At 41.9% G+C, this 20718-nt stretch overlaps 1 protein-coding gene across 3 annotated transcripts in view; it reads left to right on the plus strand.

Annotated features, from left to right (window-relative positions):
* The window catches only part of LOC311110629 (Golgi-specific brefeldin A-resistance guanine nucleotide exchange factor 1-like), an 86595-nt gene extending 65930 nt beyond the window's left edge, over nucleotides 1–20665 (plus strand). For 2 of the 3 annotated variants that reach the window (XM_084153160.1, XM_084153161.1), the window contains exons 23-40: nucleotides 109–202; nucleotides 290–466; nucleotides 726–790; nucleotides 991–1114; nucleotides 1306–1377; nucleotides 1502–1596; nucleotides 1777–1930; nucleotides 3330–3555; nucleotides 3776–3933; nucleotides 4147–4393; nucleotides 8727–8929; nucleotides 10320–10470; nucleotides 15230–15360; nucleotides 15654–15755; nucleotides 16013–16126; nucleotides 16917–17100; nucleotides 17324–17485; nucleotides 17614–20665. In XM_084153160.1, the coding sequence (XP_084009286.1) occupies nucleotides 109–202; nucleotides 290–466; nucleotides 726–790; nucleotides 991–1114; nucleotides 1306–1377; nucleotides 1502–1596; nucleotides 1777–1930; nucleotides 3330–3555; nucleotides 3776–3933; nucleotides 4147–4393; nucleotides 8727–8929; nucleotides 10320–10470; nucleotides 15230–15360; nucleotides 15654–15755; nucleotides 16013–16126; nucleotides 16917–17100; nucleotides 17324–17485; nucleotides 17614–17873 (2719 nt within the window). In that variant the 3' untranslated portion in view covers nucleotides 17874–20665. The remainder of the gene's footprint in view (nucleotides 1–108; nucleotides 203–289; nucleotides 467–725; nucleotides 791–990; nucleotides 1115–1305; nucleotides 1378–1501; nucleotides 1597–1776; nucleotides 1931–3329; nucleotides 3556–3775; nucleotides 3934–4146; nucleotides 4394–8726; nucleotides 8930–10319; nucleotides 10471–15229; nucleotides 15361–15653; nucleotides 15756–16012; nucleotides 16127–16916; nucleotides 17101–17323; nucleotides 17486–17613) is intronic. The other variant, XM_084153162.1, reaches the window with a different exon arrangement.
* Nucleotides 20666–20718: the final 53 nt, after the last annotated feature.

Consider the following 20718-nt stretch of genomic DNA (forward strand, 5'->3'; position numbering starts at 1 on the left):
CTGGACCCAGCGCTGTGGTTCTGAGGAGATGCTGAAGAAGCATCCATTGGGGAAAGCAATGAATGAGAGCGAGTCTTGATGATAATCTGCTTGTCGCTCTCCTTTTAGGAAATGTGCCATGATATCAGCTCATTATGGATTCAGTGACGTGTTTGATAATTTGATCATCTCCCTCTGCAAGTTTACAACGCTCAGCAGCGAGGTAAGTGCTTAATTTCAAATGTGGGAATCTTTTGCATTTCACCTACTAGAGTATTCTAAGGTGTTCCACTGGATGTGTTCAATACAGTCAGTGGAGAACCTGCCCACAGTGTTTGGGAGTAACGGGAAGGCCCAGGTAGCTGCTAAGACTGTGTTCCACCTGGCCCACCGGCACGGTGACATCCTGAGGGAGGGCTGGAAGAACATCATGGACTCCATGCTGCAGCTGTTCAGAGCCGAGCTGTTGCCCAAGGCCATGGTGGAGGTCAGAACTGCTTCTTTATTAATGGCAATAGTCATGGACAGGGACAGGCGTAACCAGGATAGGCTGAGTGGTTTTTCATGGTCCGGAAAAACAAATGGCCTCAATCGTGTTTGAGTACCTCTGGAACACTCAAACCTTCCATTCATTTTTCTGGGTGAAATGGGTCTATGTTTGAATTTGGGTGTTATACTGCCACCTGATGGTATAAAACCAGATATAACTTCCATTTTGTGGCATTTGTTTGCTTATGTCCATACAGGTGGAGGATTTTGTGGAGCCAAATGGAAAGATATCCCTTCAAAGAGAAGAGACGCCTTCAAATCGGTACCAGTCACCTCACAATCATGTCACACAATCTGTTACGCTCAAATAGCAGGCTGATATCTTTGACTTGTGAAACCTCTGGGAGTTTTTCAAACATTTAAACCCAGTTCCAGTAATATTGTGAAATGGGTGGCTATCATTAAACATGAAATGTGTTTTAAAAGTATTTGACATCTCCTCTCTGCCTCCCTCTCTCCCAGGGGCGAATCTGCGGTGCTGAGCTTTGTAAACTGGCTGACTCTGAGTGGAGCGGAGCAGTCTGGTCTACGTGGGCCCTCTACTGAGAACCAGGAGGCCAAGCAGGCAGCAATGCTCTGTATCAAGGTACCAGAACTACACCAATCACCTCTCATCCTACTGCTTTCTCTCTATCACACTCATCCAAATAGCCTCTGGTGACGTTATATTTCTATGGTTCATATAGTGCAGATTTTATTTATTAATACATTTTTGTGGCTTTTTGTATACACGGTCAGTCTGGTATAGTGATTTATTACCTGTCACTCCCCCGCCAGCAATGTGACCCAGAGAAGCTGATCACAGAGAGTAAATTCCTGCAGCTGGAGTCTCTACAGGAGCTGATGAAGGTAATCATAAGAGTCCAGGCAAATATTGTCCAACTAAACGTGATTGGCTGAATATGAATTTCTGAAATACAGGAAGTATAAAATGTTATAGTATTGTTTACTAAGAGCTGTTTCTTGTGGACAGGCTCTGATCTCAGTCACACCTGACGAGGAGACGTATGATGAGGAGGATGCTGCTTTCTGCCTGGAGATGCTGCTACGCATCGTCATGGAGAACAGGTACAGCAGGAGGGAAGAAACGGTGCAATGTTTGCTTTGAGTCGGAGAACAGTGTGATCGCCCGTTTGTTTTGTCCCAAGTCCATTAGGAATTACAGCAGTCAAATCAGCTGTTTGAACATCAGGCTTTGTCTTGTGTGTGTGTGCCTGTGTGTGTATTAACTTGCGTGTGTGTGTTTAGGGACCGCGTGTCGTCTGTATGGCAGACGGTGCGGGACCACCTGTGCCACTTGTGTGTCCAGGCCACAGAGAGCTGCTTCCTGGTGGAGAGGGCTGTGGTGGGCCTCATCAGACTGGCCATCCGCCTGCTGCGCAGAGAGGACATCAGCTCCCAGGTACACACACACACACGAGAGGGGAAACCAAACTATCTAGGAGTGCATCATTGCTTTAATGCTGTCAAACAGATAATGCAGAGATGACGCAGGTTTTCTGACAAGTGATAACACTGAGTGATTGGATGATTGGACTGTTGATCCAATGAGATTTACATCTGATGGTCACACACACACACACACACACACACACACTGCTTTGTTAGGTCAATGTCCTTTAGCCATTGCAATCGGTCTTATCTGGCCTAGTCTTAACAGCAATTATAAAGGAGGCTTAAATTTGTTATATAACAAGTGAAAAAGGATGTTTCATGTGATAGTTGTTTGCTGGTATCAGATGTTTAATGTTCTCTGGCTTAAATGCACACGATGCACTACCTATCAGTATTCTTAGTCTGTGTTGATCAGTGGGACAATTTAATTAGCCAAGTCTTTACTGATCTAATCTTTTTTTCCAAGAGGGACCTGGTTTCTTGGTGACCTGGCCTGTAACCTAAATAGCCTTTATTATGTGACTGTCCTATTGACCTTGAACTGCTTTATCATTGCAGTTTCTCGCGATTGCTTGAACACTTTTCTCAGCAATGTAAAAAAAATAGGAATGTGATCTACTTTATAACCCATGGGAAACCAAACAAGTCCCTAGTGAACACTTTCATATGTATTTATGGATTGATTGTGAAGGAGTTAAAAACTCCCAGTTATGCAAAAGTGGGTTTACATGTTGGTTGTAAAAACATACTATTATGGGAGTGATTTGTTGTTAACCGCAAACATAATTTTTTATTTATTTTTTGCTTAAAAAAATATGATTTATGTCTTATGTACAGAGTTGTCTGCTGTTTTGCAAAAAGTGTCTTGTGATGGAGAGTTGCGTCTACTGTTTTGCAAAAAAAGTGTTTAGCATTTGCATTGGTGTGAAAACAAGGAGAAATGACTGTTGTGCAAAAAAGGTTATAGTTTTGGCCATGCGGATCCCAGTTTCGCTCACATGGATCACATGGTGTTTAAGAAATCGAGAAAAACTAAATGGAGCATCAACTTTTGCTCCCATTTCTTCTATAAGGTCTTTAATTGGCTTTCAGTCTGATCTCTAACACAGATGGACATTGTTACAACCAACTAATAGTGTATTCTCCTTCTTCCTTTTCTGTGAACTGGGGCGATAAGGGCAAACATCTTATGTTGCAGGGACTTGAATCCACAACGTGCTTGTCACAAATCCCACATTAGTTATTCTAATCTTCTTTTCCATTCAAATGTGCAGTGAGACCTAGAACTGTGAGACCTAGCAGAACAGTGAGACCTAGCGGAACTGTGAGACCTAGCGGAACTGTGAGACCTAGCGGAACTGTGAGACCTAGCGGAACTGTGAGACCCTCTGCCACCCTATCTCTAGGTGCTGCTGTCCCTGCGTCTCCTGCTGATGATGAAACCACACGTCCTGGCCCGGGTTAGCCGGGAGGTGGCCTACGGCCTCCATGAGCTGCTCAAGACCAACGCTGCCAACATCCACTGCACAGACGACTGGTTCACCCTCTTCTCCCTAATCGAGTGCATCGGGGCCGGGATCAAACCCCCCGCCTCCTTCCAGGTCACCTCCACCAGTCCCGACATCGACACAGGTCAGCCTCTTACACGCACACCATCACGTGGAATGGTAGCCTACTTTGTTGGCCTTAGCTGCTGAGAAACCATACGATCACCTAGTTTACGGTCAATTGTATTGACTTTATACAAACAGCTCAGATGTTATATAACAGAGCACACATCCACACTGTTAGTGGTGTGTTTTAATGTCTGGTAAAATGTTGTTTCAATGTCCTGTTTCCACCTTTGTTCCAGGTGCCCAGTCGGACAGTGAGCTGTCGTCCCATCACCACAGTGAGGTGAGTCTGGACCGGGGCTACACCTCCGACTCTGAGGTCTACACGGAGCACGGAAAGTCCAGGATGCCCCGCTCTGTCACTGACGTGGACGTGGCCAGCAGCGGATGGCTGGTGGTGAGAGCCCACACAGTCTCACGTCACCTGCACACACTTTTCTTTCGAGTGTTCAGATGATCAACTCCAGAGATCTTCATAGCGTTAATACTATTTTACGCTGTTTATTGTGGAAGGCCCCAGAGTAATAGTAAAGCTTGTGTTATTTTGTCATATCAATGTCAGTCAATGCCTCAACATACGGTACATCTCACACAGTGTTTATATTGGCAGGTTGGTAAAGATGACCTGGACATCAACAAGGTACCAGCCTCTGGCTCCAAGCCCCTGCTCAACCCTCTAGTGAACCAGTACAGCCTGACCCTGGGCCAAGACATGGGCTTCCACGACACCAAGTCCCTCATCAAGTGTGTGGAGTCCCTCTCCTTCATAGTACGCGATGCTGCACATGTCACCCCTGAAAACTTTGAGCTGTGCGTCAAGGCCATCCGGGTGTTTGTGGAGGCCAGCCTTAACGGAGGTACGACTTCCTCTTTCATCACTTCCTGTTGACTGACAAATCAATTCCTATTTCTTTGAGGTCCATTTTATATTCAGTCTTTTTCTAAAGTGTTTCTTGTTTTTTTCATAACAACTACAAATCTTCCAACAATGAATTCGGCATTGTATTTGCGTTTACATCAATGCTGTTTTCCAAGCTAACACATGTCATCAAACTATGCTAGAGTAATTCCTAAATTAAGCTTTGATAGTTCTGCATTTTTGGTGGTTAGTCTCAAAAGCCTTTGGAAGTGGATCTCAAGGCATGTCTATATAGTGACTAACATGACTCTGGGCTCCCTGTCTCCCCACACCAACCCTCTAATTGAGGACTGTGTCACTCGGCTGCCTTTCTCCCTCATTCATTCAGCAACAGCAGTCTGTTAGTGATCTAGACTCTAGAGTAAAGCAGGGATTACAGTGGGAGGTGGTGCTGGTGCACTCTGCAGGCCTGGCACCACTGATAGCCTTTTTATTTCTCCCAGCGCTCCAGGCCCTTAGATACCTGCTGTCAACACGGCTTTACACACTTAACAATAAAGTTTGGTCGATCAAAGACATCACGCTAAGCACAGCTCTAATCTATATGGGAAGCAAATGGAAACCGCACAGCCCTAAAACCTGCTATTACTCAATTAGAGTTGATATACAGGGGCTTGCGAAAGTATTCACCCCCCTTGGCATTTTTCCTTTTTTGTTGCCTTACAACCTGGAATTTAAATGGATTTTTGGGGGGTTTGTATCGTTTGATTTACACAACATGCCTACCACTTTGAAGATGCAAAGTATGTTTTATTGTGAAACAAACAAGAAATAAGACAGAAAAACACGGAAACTTGAGCGTGCATAACTATTCACCTCCCCCAAAGTCAATACTTTGTATAGCCACCTTTTGCAGCAATTACTGCTGTAAGTCTCTTGGGGTATGTCTCTATAAGCTTGGCACATCTAGCCACTGGGATTTTTGCCCATTCTTCAAGGCAAAACTGCTCCAGCTCCTTCAAGTTGGATGGGTTCCGCTGTTGTACAGCAATCTTTAAGTCATACCACAGATTCTCAATTGGATTGAGGTCTGGGCTTTGACTAGGCCATTCCAAGACATTTAAATGTTTCCCCTTAAACCACTCAAGTGTTGCTTTAGCAGTATGCTTAGGGTCACACTCCTGCTGGAAGGTGAACCTCCGTCCCAGTCTCAAATATCTGGTAGACTGAAACAGGTTTCCCTCAAGAATTTCCCTGTATTTAGCGCCATCCATCATTCCTTCAATTCTGACCAGTTTCCCAGTCCCTGCCGATGAAAAACATCCCCACAGCATGATGCTGCCACCACCATGCTTCACTGTGGGGATGGTGTTCTCGGGGTGATGAGAGGTGTTGGGTTTGCGCCAGACATAGCGTTTTCCTTGATGGCCAAAAAGCTCAATTTTAGTCTCATCTGACCACCAAATGTATTTGCTTATTTTTTTCTTTAAGCAATGGCTTTTTTCTGGCCACTCTTCCGTAAAGCCCAGCTCTGTGGAGTGTACGGCTTAAAGTGGTCCTATGGAGAGATACTCTAATCTCCGCTGTGGGGCTTTGCAGCTCCTTCAAGGTTATCTTTGGTCTCTTTGTTGCCTCTGATTAATGCCCTCCTTGCCTGGTCTGTGAGTTTTGGTGGGCGGCCCTCTCTTGGCAGGTTTGTTGTGGTGCCATATTCTTTCAATTTTTTAATAATGGATTTAATGGTGCTCTGTGGGATGTTCAAAGTTTTGATGTTCAAATGTTTTGATATTTTTTTAGAACCCAACCCTGATCTGTACTTCTCCACAACTTTGTCCCTGACCTGTTTGGAGAGCTCCTTGGTCTTCATGGTGCCGCTTGCTTGGTGGTGCCCCTTTCTTAGTGGTGTTGCAGACTCTGTTGCCTTTCAGAACAGGTGTACACTACCGTTCAAAAGTTTGGGGTCACTTAGAAATGTCCTTGTTTTCGAAAGAAAAGCAATTTTTTTCTCCATTAAAATAACATCAAATTGATCAGAAATACAGTGTAGACATTGTTAATGTTGTAAATGGCTATTATAGCTGGAAATGGCTCATTTTAATGGAATATCTACATAGGCGTACAGAGGACCATTATCAGCAACCATCAGTCCTGTGTTCCAATGGCACGTTGTGTTTGCTAATTCAAGTTTATAATTTTAAAAGGCTAATTGATCATTAGAAAACCCTTTTGCAATTATGTTAGCACAGCTGAAAACTGTTGTGCTGATTAAAGAAGCAATAAAACTGGCCTTCTTGAGACTAGTTGAGTATCTGGAGCATCAGCAATTGTGGGTTCGATTACAGAATCAAAATGGCCAGAAACAAATAACTTTCTTCTGAAACTCGTTCTATTCTTGTTCTGAGAAATGAAGGCTATTCCATGCGAGAAATTGCCAAGAAACTGAAGATCTCGTACAACGCTGTGTACTACTCCCTTCACAGAACAGCGCAAACTGGCTCTAACCAGAATAGAAAGAGGAGTGGGAGACCCCGGTGCACAACTGAGCAAGAGGACAAATACATGAGTGTTTAGTTTGAGAAACAGACGCCTCACAGGTCCTCAACTGGCAGCTTCATTAAATAGTACCCGCAAAACACCAGTCTCAACGTCAACAGTGAAGAGGCGACTCCGGGATGCTGACCTAGGCGGAGTTGCAAAGAAAAAGCCATATCTCAGACTGGCCAATAAAAAGAAAAGATTAAGATGGGCAAAAGAACACAGACGCTGGACAGAGGAAGATTGGAAAAAGGTGTTATGGACAGACGAATCAAAGTTTGAGGTGTTCGGATCACAAAGAAGAACATTTGTGAGACGCAGACCAAATGAAAAGATGCTGGAGGAGTGCTTGATGCCCTCTGTCAAGCATGGTGGAGGCAATATGATGGTCTGGGGGTGCTTTGGTGGTGGTAAAGTGGGAGATTTGTACAGGGTAAAAGGGATCTTGAAGAAGGAAGGCCATCACTCCATTTTGCAACGCCATGCCATACCCTGTGGACGGCGCTTGATTGGAGCCAATTTCCACCTACAACAGGACAATGACTCAAAGCACAGCTCCAAACTATGCAATAACTATTTAGGTAAGAAGCAGTCAGCTGGTATTCTGTCTATAATGGAGTGGCCAGCACAGTCACCGGATCTCAACCCTATTGATCTGTTGTGGGAGCAGCTTGACCGTATGGTACGTAAGAAGTGCCCATCAAGCCAATCCAACTTGTGGGAGGTGCTTCAGGAAGCATGGGGTGAAATCTCTTCAGATTACCTCAACAAATTGACAACTAGAATGGCAAAGGTCTGCAAGGCTGTAATTGCTGCAAATGGAGGATTCTTTGACGAAGGCAAAGTTTGAAGGACACAATTATTATTTATATAAAAAATAATTATTTATAACCTTGTCAATGACTACATTTCCTATGCATTTTGCTATATTTCCTATTCAAACTCATTTCTAAGTGAACCCAAACTTTTGAACGGTAGTGTATATATATATATATATATATATATATATATATATATATATATATATATATATATATATATATATATATATATATATATATATATATATATACTGAGATCATGTGACAGATCATGTGACACTTAGATTGCACACAGGTGGACTTTATTTAACCAATCATGTGACTTCTGAAGGTAATTGATTGCACCAGATCTTATTTAGGGGCTTCATAGCAAAGGGGGTGAATACATATGCACGTATCACTTTTCTGTTATTTATTTTTTAGAATTTTTGGAAACAAGTAATTTTTTTTCATTTCACTTCACCAATTTGGACTATTTTGTGTATGTCCATTACATGAAATCCAAATAAAAATCCATTTAAATTACAGGTTGTAATGCAACAAAATAGGAAAAACACCAAGGGGGATGAATACTTTTGCAAGGCACTGTAGCCTTTTGGGTTTAAAATAAAAGGAATGCATTCTTTCCTGGAGTTTCCCAAGCGCTAAGTCATACCCGTCAAAATATGACATCTATAGACATATCAATTAAGATCATTACTATCATACTGCACAATGTCTTACACTAGAATGGCCAGTCCTAAACTCATTCAGGTCTTGGTGCTGTAGGCAGCCTTAGGGTAAAGACATGAGTCACATGGACATGACTCTCTGCTAAAATAGATTACCCTTGGGAGCAGCAAACAGTGGGCATTCAAGTGGGCATTCATTCTCTTTTCAGAGATATCAGTCAACTATTTGGAGCACATTTCACCCTCAGGATATATATCTGTAACAGTGGCTAAAAACGGTCCCTTCATCTCCACTGACTTACAGGCTACAGGACCCATGAGAAGAAGAAGAACCACAAGTACGACTCTCAGAAGTCCCGTGTGAGGAGGAAACCTCGGGAGAAAGAAGGTGCATCCCGCCGCGCCAAGGCCTCCAGCCAGAGGCCCTCCCGTTCCCATAGCGACGACGAGGAGGACGAGGGGGTCCCGGCCAGCTACCACACAGTGTCATTACAGGTTAGTCAGGACGTAAGTACCGCAGCCCTCTTTCCCTTCTACCTTGGTCTCTGTGCTGCTCAGGGGCTCTGTTCAGTTGGGTGAAACGTTCAGAACTACAAGACAGACAATCATGTCTGTTCTACACAATATATTTATCTATCTGAAAGTTCTGCAACGTTGGACCCTCCTGAATATGCCCCAGGTTTGCTCTGCCTCAGGTGTGTGTGGGCGGGAGGTGGGGTTGAAGAGGAAAGGTGGGGATTTGGGGAGATTTCAGCTATATCTTTTCCCTCTCTTGTCACATTATGGTTGTCATGGCAATTAAGCAATGTTGTGGCGGTGTTTAATCCTATTCTTCTTGAACTACTATTTTCATTTCCTGTAATTTATATGAGTGATTAAAAGTGACCTTGTCTGCCATCTCTTTTCAGAACTAATTTGGCACTAATCAGGTATTCATGCTCAGTCGACTAATGCTATTATTCACCTCTTATATTGCCTATTTACAAATGAACTGTCTCAATGATCATTGCTCTAGCTACTCTAAATGAAATGAAACTTGCAAACCTCGACTAATTAATTGCTTGAAAAGGTATATTGTTATTAGATATTTAGGGCAGTGTAGGGTTGCAAAGAGTGGGAATATTACCAGTAACTTTAGGAATTTTGGAAACTTTCAAGGCTTTTAGGGAATTTTCATGAAATGTAAAAGATATTCCCCCAAAAAAGAACACGTTTTTTAATATAAAAATATAATCATAAGACTGTAAAACATTATCCTAAATGTAACCCATCAACTTAGTGAAAAAAGTTGCTATTTAAAATGAGCATGGAAAACCCTTCATATTTTTTTTTTTTTTGTGTACCATGTCAATATATATATTTGTTGTAAATGTTTTTGGGTCAAACCGGTGCCAGTTGTGAAAAAAGTCAATAGTTGGAAGAGCTGTAGAGTTCATTTAATATTATATCATTAGATGTCCCCCCCCCCCCCCCCCCATTAATTAGGGCATTTTCTCCAGAACCATATGGGAAATCTAGTAGAAACTCATGGAACGGATCAGATGGACACGTATATTAAGAATAGTAAATCAAAAGATTAATAGTTATGTTGTAAAATAGATTTCCAAACTTTCCTAAATGTCTTTGGTAAATTACAGGGAGTTTTGCAACTCTAGATCTGTGTAACATGAATCATTTAGACATCACAGATCATAACCCAAATATATTGTCTGCATTAGAATAAAATACTTAGACATGTAAGTTATATTTTAATACATGTTATTGAGGAAATGTCTTGCAGCCATCAAGACACTACAGACATTAAGTCATACTCATGTTTAGAATCAAGCTGTATTGTGATTAGAATAGCTATGACCACATCATATTGACATGGAGTTCCATGGTTCCCCTGGCTCAGCTGTTAGACCTGATGCACACGCTGCACACGAGGGCCGCCAGCATCTACAGCTCCTGGGCAGAGGAACAGCGCCATCTGGAGGCCGCAGGGAAGAAGATTGAGGCCGACTCCCAGACACTGTGGACCAGCTGCTGGTGCCCTCTGCTCCAAGGTCAGAGACTTTACCCCCTAGCTATCTATAAAACATATTTACATATAGGCACCACTCAACTCTGGGTTAAACACAATTTATAATTGTTTTGTAGTCATGTTTTCAATGTCATTGTGCGTTATTGTGTGGAACCAAAGGAACATTTCCTGTTTTCGTGGACAATATGTTTTTCACATGTTAATCCTTTTCTGCTTATATTGGAACTGATGACTATTATTTAGAGGAGAGTCATATACACTGATCAAAAATGTAAACGCAACATGTAAAGTTTTGTTCCCATGTTTAATGAGCTGAAATAAAAGATCCCAGAAGTGTTCCATATGCACAAAAAGCTTATTTCTCTCAAATGTTGTGCACAAATTTGTTTACGTCCCTGTTAGTGAGCATTTCTCCTTTGCCAAGATAATTCATCCGCCTGACAGGTGTGGCATATCAAGAAGCTGATTAAACAGCATGATCATTACACAGGTGCACCTTGTGCTGGGGACAATAACAAAATTCCAACAAATTCCTTGCCAGAAGATTGGAGGCTGTTATAGCAGCAGCTACTGAAATGACCTCCTGATACTACTGAACATGACCTCTCCTGATACTACTGAACATGACCTCTCCTGATACTACTGAACATGACCTCTCCTGATACTACTGAAAATGACCTCTCCTGATTCTACTGAACATGACCTCTCCTGATTCTACTGAACATGCCCTCTCCTGATTCTACTGAACATGACCTCTCCTGATACTACTGAACATGACCTCTCCTGGTACTACTGAACATGCACTGAAAACAATGGGTACAAAAGCCATAGTAACATTGAAAAATAGTAATCAATATATATAAAAGCACAGAATCCCAAACACCAAACATAATGTCCATAAATCTGAGCGTTGTCAATGTCATTCCACAGACTCGTGTGACGTATTTCTTCTTGGCGCAGGGAATTGTAGCTATCGTTATCTTCTTAGGCACAGTCTTCTTTTTCTGTTTGGTCTGTTGGGACAGGAAGGACACTGGGCATGCATGTTTTACTGTAACTTCTGTTGTACTGTAACTTCTAGAACGTATGCTGAAGCGTTAAGATTTCCCTTCATGGAGTCATCTTTGCTCTCTGTGTATTGTTTTTGTTAAAATATTTTGTTCTTTAAAATAATGTACACTACCGGTCAAAAGTTTTAGAACACCTCAACATTCAAGGGTTTTCCTTTATTTTTACTATTTTCTACATTGTAGAATAATAGTGAAGACATCAAAACTATGAAATAACACATTTGGAATCATGTAGTAATCAAAAAAGTGTTAAACATTCTTTAAGTAGCCACCCTTTGCCTTGATGACAGCTTTGCACACTCTTTGCATTCTCTCAACCAGCTTCACCTGGAATGCTTTTCCAACAGTCTTGAAGGAGTTCCCACATATGCTGAACACTTGTTGGCTGCTTTTCCTTCACTCTGCGGTCCGTCTCATCCCAAACCATCTCAATTGGGTTGAGGTCCGGGGATTGTGGAGGCCAGGTCATCTGATGCAGCACTCCATCACTCTCCTTCTTGGTCAAATAGCCCTTACACAGCCTGGAGGTGTGTTGGGTCATTGTCCTGTTGAAAAACAAATGATAGTCCCACTAAGCCCAAATCAGATGGGATGGCGTATCACTGCAGAATGCTGTGGTAGCCATGCTGGTTAAGTGTGCCTTGAATTCTAAATAAATCACAGACAGTGTCACCAGCAAAGCACCCCCACACCATAACACCACCTCCTCCATGCTTTACGGTGGGAACTACACATGTGGAGATCATCCGTTCACCAACACCGCGTCTCACAAAGACACAACGGTTGGAACCAAAAATCTCCAATTTGGACTCCAGACCAAAAAACACATTTCCACCGGTCTAATGTCTATTGCTCGTGTTTCTTGGCCCAAGCAAGTGTCTTCTTCTTATTGGTGTCCTTTAGTAGTGGTTTCTTTGCAGCAATTCGACCATGATGGCCGGATTCACACAGTCTCCTCTGAACAGTTGATGTTGAGATGCTTCTGTTACTTAAAGTCTGTGAAGCATTTATTTGGGCTGCAATTTCCGAGGCTGGTAACTCTAATGAACTTATCCTCTGAAGCAGAGGTAACTCTTGGTCTTCCATTCCTGTGGCGGTCCTCATGAGAGCCAGTTTAATCATAGCGCTTGATGGTTTTTGCGACTGCACTTGAATAAACTTTCAAAGTTCTTGAAATGTTCCGTATTGACTGACCTTCATGTCTTAAAGTAATGATGGACTGTAATTTCTCTTTGCTTATTTGAGCTGTTCTTGCCATAATATGGACTTGGTCTTTTACCAAATAGGGCTATTTTCTCAAACACATTAAGAAGGAAAGAAATTCCACAAGTTAACTTTTAAGAAGGCACACCTGTTAATTGAAATGCATTCCAGGTGACTACCCCATGAAGCTGGTTGAGAGAATGCCAAGAGTGTGCAAAGCTGTCATCAAGGCAAAGGGTGGCAATTTGAAGAATCTCAAATATAAAATATAATTTGATTTGTTTAACACTTTTTTGTTTACTACATGATTCCATATGTGTTATTTCATAGTATTGATGTCTTCACTATTCTACAATGTAGAAAATAGTAAAAATCAAGAAAAACCCTTGAATGAGTTGGTGATCTAAAACTTTTGACCGGTAGTGTATGTCAAAGACTTGACTCCACCTAGTGATGTCCTTTATCCTAGTAATTTAACCTACTGATGTACTTTATCCTGGTCATTTAACCTAGTGATGTCCTTTATCCTGGTCAGTTTGGCGTCTAAGTTTGAACATTAGTCATGAAGATTATGCTATTCTTTTAATGCACAAAAATACAGTGAAGAGATCCTGAGGCCCATTGTGTTTTTTAAGGTATCTGTGACCAACAGATGCATATCTGTATTCCCAGTCATGTGAAATCCATAGATTAGGGCCTAATGAATTTAATTCAATTGACTGATTTCCTCATATGAACTGTAACTTAGTAAAATCAATGAAATTGTTGCATATTGCGTTATATTTTTGTTCAGTATAAATATAAGCTTGAAGGTAAAATGCACTTAGTGTCTTCAGAAAGTATTCACACCCCTTGACTTTTTCCACATTTTGTTGTGTTACAGCCTGAATTTACAATTTATTAAATGGAGATTTTTTAGATCATGGTCTACACACAATACCCCATATTGTCAAAGTGGAATTATGTTTTTAAAAATTAGTACAAATTAATTAAAAATTAAAAGCTGAAATGTCTTGAGTCAATAAGTATTCAGCCCCTTTGTTATGGCAATACTAAATAAGTTCAGGAGTAACAATTTGCTTAACAAGTCACATAATAAGTTGCATGGACTCACTCTGCGTCCAATAGTTAGTGTTTAACATGGTTTTTGAATGACTACCTCATCTCTGTACCCTACAAATACAATTATCTGTAAGGTCCCTCAGTCGAGCAGGGAATTTCAAACACAGATTCAACCACTAAGAACAGGGAGGTTTTCCAATGCCTCGCAAAGAAGGTCACCTATTGGTAGATTAAAATTTAAAATAAATAAAAAAGCAGACATTGAATATCCCTTTGAGCATGGTGAAGTTATTAATTACACTTTGGATGGTGTATCAATACACCCAGTCACTACAACGATACAGGCGTCCTTCCTAACTCAGTTGCCGGAGAGGAAGGAAACCGCTCAGGGAGTTCACCATGAGGCCAATGGTGACTTTAAAACAGTTACTGAGTTTAATGGGAGAAAACTGAGGATGGATCCACATTGTAGTTGCTCCACAATACTAACCTAATTGACAGAGTGAAAAGAAGGAAGCCTGTACAGAATAAAGATATTCCAAACATTGCATCATGTTTGCAACAAGGCACTAAAGTAAAACTGCAAAAAATAAGGCAAAGCAATTCACTTTTTGTCCTGAATACGAGGTGTTATGTTTGGGGCAAATCCAATACAACACATTACTGAATACCACTCTCCATATTTTCAAGCATAGTGGTTGAATGTTATGGGTATGCTTGTAATCGTTAAGGACTGGGGAGTTTTTCAGGATAAAAAATAAACGGAATGGAGCTAAGCACAAGCAAAATCCTAGAGGAAAACCTGGTTCAGTCAGCTTTCCACCAGACACTGGGAAATTAATTCACCTTTCAGCAGGACAATAACCTAAAACACTAGGCCAAATCTTCACTGGAGTTCCTTTCTAAGAAGACCGTGAATGTTCCTGAGTGGCCAAGTTACAGTTTTGACTTACCTGCTTGAAAAACTATGGCAAGACCTGAATATGGTTTACTAGCAATGATTAACAACCAATTTGACAGGGCTGGAAGAATTTTTGAAACGAATAATAGGCAAATGTTGCACAATCCAGGTGTGGAAAGCTCTGCCAAAGGTGATTCTAACATGTATTGACTCAGGGGGTTGAATACTTATTTAATCAAGATATATTAGTGTTTTATTTTTATTTCTTTACAAATGTCATACATTTTTCTTCCACTTTGACACTGAGTATTTTGTGTAGATCATTGACAAAAAATGACAAATCCATTTGAATCCCACTTTGTAATGCAACAAAATGTGGAAAAGGTCAATGGGTGTGAAGGCACTGTAATTCACTGAGATGACCTCTGAGAGAGTGGACTTAGTGGTCTTGTTCTCACTACACTATAGCATTCCACTTAACACTCTTGCCAGTCTTAGCTCTTTATATCTGACATAAGTATCCATACATTGTGTGAATCCCATAGGGATAGCCTGGCTGTGCTGTGATGCCAGGCGGCAGGTGCGAATGCAGGCCCTGACCTACCTCCAGAGGGCACTGTTGGTTCATGACCTGCAGACACTAGATGCTGTGGAGTGGGAGTCCTGCTTCAACAAGGTGAGAGGAGGATGCTGAACATCATATTTAACATTATAGGAGGACCACTGGGAATATATAGTGAAATATATGATTAATTAAAAGAGTAGGCACTTGGGGCCAAATCCTAGCTTGACATGGGCATTTATTTGGAATTCTATAGGCAAATATCCCATTGAAAACAATGCAGTATTATGCAAAAAAACATTGCCTATCTCAAGTCTGAAAATAAGTGGGAAATAATTAGGGTGTCTGTCTAATGTGAGCATTGTCAGTGTTAACTGTGTTCTAATTACTGTATACTGTGTTGCCAGGTCCTGTTCCCCCTGCTGACCAAGCTGCTGGACAATATTAGCCCTGCAGATGTGGGCGGCATGGAGGAGACCAGGATGAGGGCCTGCACCCTGCTGTCAAAGGTCAGAGTTCAATAAACACACAACAGGCAGCCATTTCAAAGTGTTCAGACCGTAGGGTTAGACTCTTCTACAACGGTGTCTGTTGAATTGTGGTGTTCTTTTTTAGAGAAATTGACAAAGTTGCTAAATCCTTCCGCTGTCTAGCATTGCTTATCCGTCTGAAGAGTGATAGTATAATATGCAGTGTCAGGTAGTGCCTGTCTACCCATGTAATCTCTGAATATCTCACTGTTTTCCATTGCTTTGCTCTACCCTAGGTGTTCTTGCAGCACCTCTCTCCCCTGTTGTCTCTGCCCACCTTCGCTGCCCTGTGGCTCACCATCCTGGATTTCATGGACAAGTACATGCACGCTGGCTCCAGTGACCTGCTGGTAACGATGCCTAATATTACACAGTATCACAAGTATCACATGTTGATTTTAACTCCTATTAGCTCAGATGCTTCTACAGGTAACTGCCAAAATATTGGAAACACTTCAGTAAATGAGGGATACAAAGTATATTGAAAGCACAGGTGTGGATCCTGAGTTAATTAAGCAATTAACATCCCATGCTTAGGGTCATGTATAAAAATGCTGGGCAGGCCATTATTTTGGCCATTATTTTGGCTACCATGACTATGCCCCCAAAGGATGACAATGCCCCCATCCACAGGGCACGAGTGGTCACTGGATTGTTTGATGAGCATGAAAACGATGTAAACCATATGCCATGGCCGTCTCAGTCACCAGATCTCAACCCAATCGAACACTTGTGGGAGATTCTGGAGTGGCGACTGAGACAGCGTTTTCCACGACCATCAACATAACATCAAATAATGGAATTTCTCGTGGAAGAATGGTGTCGCATCCTTCCAATAGAGTTCCAGACACTTGTAGAATCTATGCCAAGGTGCATTGAAGCTGTTCTGGCTCGTGGTGGCCCAACGCCCTATTAAGACACTTTATGTTGGTGTTTCCTTTATTTTGGCAGTTAACTGTAGCTAGTCTAGAACATCTACCACTTTAGAACTTTCCAACGAGTGGTCAAATGCAAAGGAGGGCACACTCAAGAAAAGTAGTAGTTAATGTTCATTCCTATTCAGCTCAGGTCAATCAGTGTTTTTTCCATCTGTGTGTGATTGCATGGCTGATTGGTTGGTGGTTATCCCCACGACCCCAGCTGGAGGCCATTCCAGAGTCTCTGAAGAACATGCTGCTGGTGATGGACACAGCAGGAATCTTCCACAGCGCCGACTCTCGTACGGGATACTCTGACCTGTGGGAGATCACCTGGGAACGCATCAACTGCTTCCTGCCTAACCTCCGGGAGGAGCTCTTCAAACAGACAGTCATACCACAACCAGGTACTGGACCACACACTACACCTGCATCTATTAAGGTGTTGTTTTCTCCGATATGTACTCTGCTTTGAGTATGAACAATATATGAATGTAGGTTAGTTAGAATCCACTTCCTACATGTTTTTCATGATTTGTACTTACCCTTATTTCAGTGTTCTTTCTGCTATATAGCTACATAAAGCCAGATCACTGAAATGTAATGGCTGTCTGTGCTCTGTGTCCATAGATCCTGCTCCCAGTCCCCCAGTGGAACTTGCCCAGCCAGCTGCCCCATCCCCCCCAGCCTCGCCACCCCCAGCCCCATCTCCCGTGCCAGCTGCCCCCACAGAGCCAAAGACCTCCAGCAGACCAGCGTCGCCCCAAAATCACCCACCACCTAGTGCCAACGGTAACCATGTTAACATGGCCAGTCAAATATGAAATCTGGCCAAAGCCAATGATCAATGAATCAATCAATGTCAGTTTCATAGCCAACAATAAATGAATGAATCAATGTCCTCTCTTCTTCTCTTCCAGGAACTGACAGATCATCTCCAGTGCCCCCATCGACTCCCCCCATGCCCACCCCAGTGAAGATGTCCCCCCTGAGTCACTCCCCCATGAGTCAGTCCCCCCTCATCCTGCAGCCCCTGGCCTCCCATCTGCAGGTGGGGGGCGTGCCCCCCATGTCCCTCCCCATCATCCTCAACCCCACCCTCATTGAGGCCAGCTCCCCTGTCCCCCTGCTCCCTGCCCCCAGGCCCACTGACCTTAGTGACACCCCGGAGATAAAATAGAGCCACCATAGCCCTATGCCTACTCTCACAGGAGGACACTGTCCCCTACCTGTCCCCTAAACAACATAGCTGTCTCCTTAGGCTCTGCACCCCTTTGCAGGGGGGGATAGACCAACTCTAACACAGGGAGACCCTGGACATGCATGGTCACCTCTCAGACAACACTAAACAACCACAGACACATCTAGCTTTGGTCTTATCTAACATCCTGGGGACCTGCTGTCCTTCAATATTCACGTATTCATCAGAAAATACATATTTATGATATACATATACGATGCTACATGGATATTAAGGACAGCACCTATTTGACTGGCTTCGATCTTTCCGACTTCTCCTACCGAGTCAGTTTCAACTTGAGCCCTACAAAGTTGACTACGTTGTTAGTATGCCTGTGCTTAACAATAATCTAGAGATCCTGACAGGAATAAAATCATAGTGAATAACTTATTTGGTTTTAGGTACTGCATGTTGTTTACTGAATAGGATGTACAGAGATGAATTTACTCCAGTCAAAGTATCAGGGCACTGTGTCTTACAACAAAAAAAGAGCGAAATACTAGCTATATCATAACTCTTGTATCTGAAGGTCGAAATATAAATGTACAGTAATATAAAGCATACAGTTTATATATTTCCATTATAAAATTGTCAGAGGTTTTTGAAAATAATTATATTATATGATATCCTGGGATGTCCAAAGAGGGAGACATTTGCCTACATGTTGTCATGAGCTTGTTCGCAAAAAGTTGATTACAATGGCCCTAAAACATTATTTGCCCCAAATAACAAAAATATGTTTTAAAAGGACACTTTACGTATTCTTAAGTCCTCTAAATACTGTTATACCCAAGCGGGACAGAGGTGTGCATGGTTTGGCTTGTAAAGATGGATTTGAGATGCTGCCATTGCTAACAAGGGCAGCACCTAGAACATTCCGAATGTGACGACTGGTCTGGCCTAGGCGTCAGCTTTTATCGATCAGGTTAGGGGAGTTGTATAGGAAGGTCTTAATGAGATTATTTAAACGAGTACAGTATTGACTTACTTTTGTCATGTGTATCAGGGTGTATTGGTCACGTTTGTGTAACATGGTGCATACATCAGCTGTGGCCACTTAGCACTTGAGTAACCATATTGCCATATTATATGACTTAACTGGAGCAGATTGAGCACAGTCAATCTGGGACAAGCTGATCTGAAATTCATTTCCAAGTGATGAGATGATTGGTCCAGATCATCTTTGCAAGTTTTCATATGGGACTACTTTATTCCACTTGACACAGTGAAAGTATTCTTGCATGTCACTGTCTGTACAGTAAGCAGTACAGTTATTTATTGATTGCAGAGGAGTTTGATATTGGTAGGTTGAAGTTAGAGCCTTGATCTTCTATCAAATTATACCCAAACCAGATACCCATACCAGACATCTCACTGCATGTGATGATGGAAGAAGAATCGTTTTCAAAAGCCTCAACCACTTAGAACAGGGATGGGCAACTGGCGGCGTCCCGCGGCCCCCGTTTGTAAAGCCCATGTCAGCTAAATTTTTTTGATTGCGAAGTTAGTTTAGCGGCCAGCTATCTAAACTTGTTATCATGGTCAAATTACCGTCCGGGGCGCCCCCATTGATTTTGTTAATCAGTCTCACTCGGATATCATATTAAAAACTGCTAATCCATTCCCACGGGGGGCCAGTATGAAAAATGTATGCACTCACTAATTGTAAGTCGCTCTGGATAAGAGCGTCTGCTAAATGACTAAAATGTAAAATCTAACATAGAATTTCAGGAAATCTGCTGTAAAACAGCTTATTTTCCTCTCTGCCTCATGGCAAAATGAGTAGAATTGCATGAAATGAGTTATATAATGCAAAATCTTCTCTCCACCCCATGGCAAAATCTGTAGAATTGCAGCAAACGTGCTTTAAAACTGCAACATTTTCTCTACACCCCATTTTTAAATGTGTAGAATAGCATTAAATTAACTCAAACTAAAATGATCTCTCCGCTGTCAAGAGGGGGGCCACTAAAATGTTTTGCTCGCAATGGGGGGGTACGCAGACCCGCGAGCAACTGCGTCCCCTCATGAGGAGTTAAGATTCTTTGTGGCCCCCACCCCTATCATTTCAGAGGGTATACTACAAAGCAAGATCAATGACTTAGACAGCTAACTTGCCTAAATATTCTGAAATAACTTTTTATTTTGCAAAAGATTAGCATGAAATGGGCATGGTCTAATTGACTCAACAACCAGAAAATGCATATGCAAGTTTAGGTTTCTTAATAAAACAGAAAGTTAATAGTTATTTCTGGTTGCTTATTAAGGTTATCTGGCTAACTCATTGATCCTGCTTTGTAGTATACCCCTCTGGTGTCTATTTCGAATGCCCAACCTTGTGATTGGTGTAACCTTCAGTTCAGTTTATTTCTCGTCCGTTGCCTTTATCAGTCTATAATATTGTAATCTTATTTATTCAGCTAGGAATGGAATGGGGTGTTGGGGAATGAATACTCTTGTTGAAGCACAGTTGGGAACAACCGCTTTCAGGTCAGGTTATATTACTCTCCTAATCCACTGCCTTATGTCAGAGAAATTAGAAACGCATTAGTCTGTCTGTGCACCAACACTACTATACAATACAATGAAGTGGAGCCCCTCTGTGTAAGGGGTGTTAAGTCTTTTTGTAAGCTGTTCATTTGTTGTACTGCATTGTTAGGTATACCAGGCGCTATTTCTTGAGTGAACAGGAAATTACATGAATATAATGTGTATATATATATAAATAAAAGGTCATGTACTTTTTACAATGTAATAAATTAATGTAATGAAACTGTGTTGCTGT

This window comes from Coregonus lavaretus (assembly GCF_964263955.1).
Source record: "Coregonus lavaretus genome assembly, chromosome: 36".
NCBI classification, from domain to species: domain Eukaryota; kingdom Metazoa; phylum Chordata; class Actinopteri; order Salmoniformes; family Salmonidae; genus Coregonus; species Coregonus lavaretus.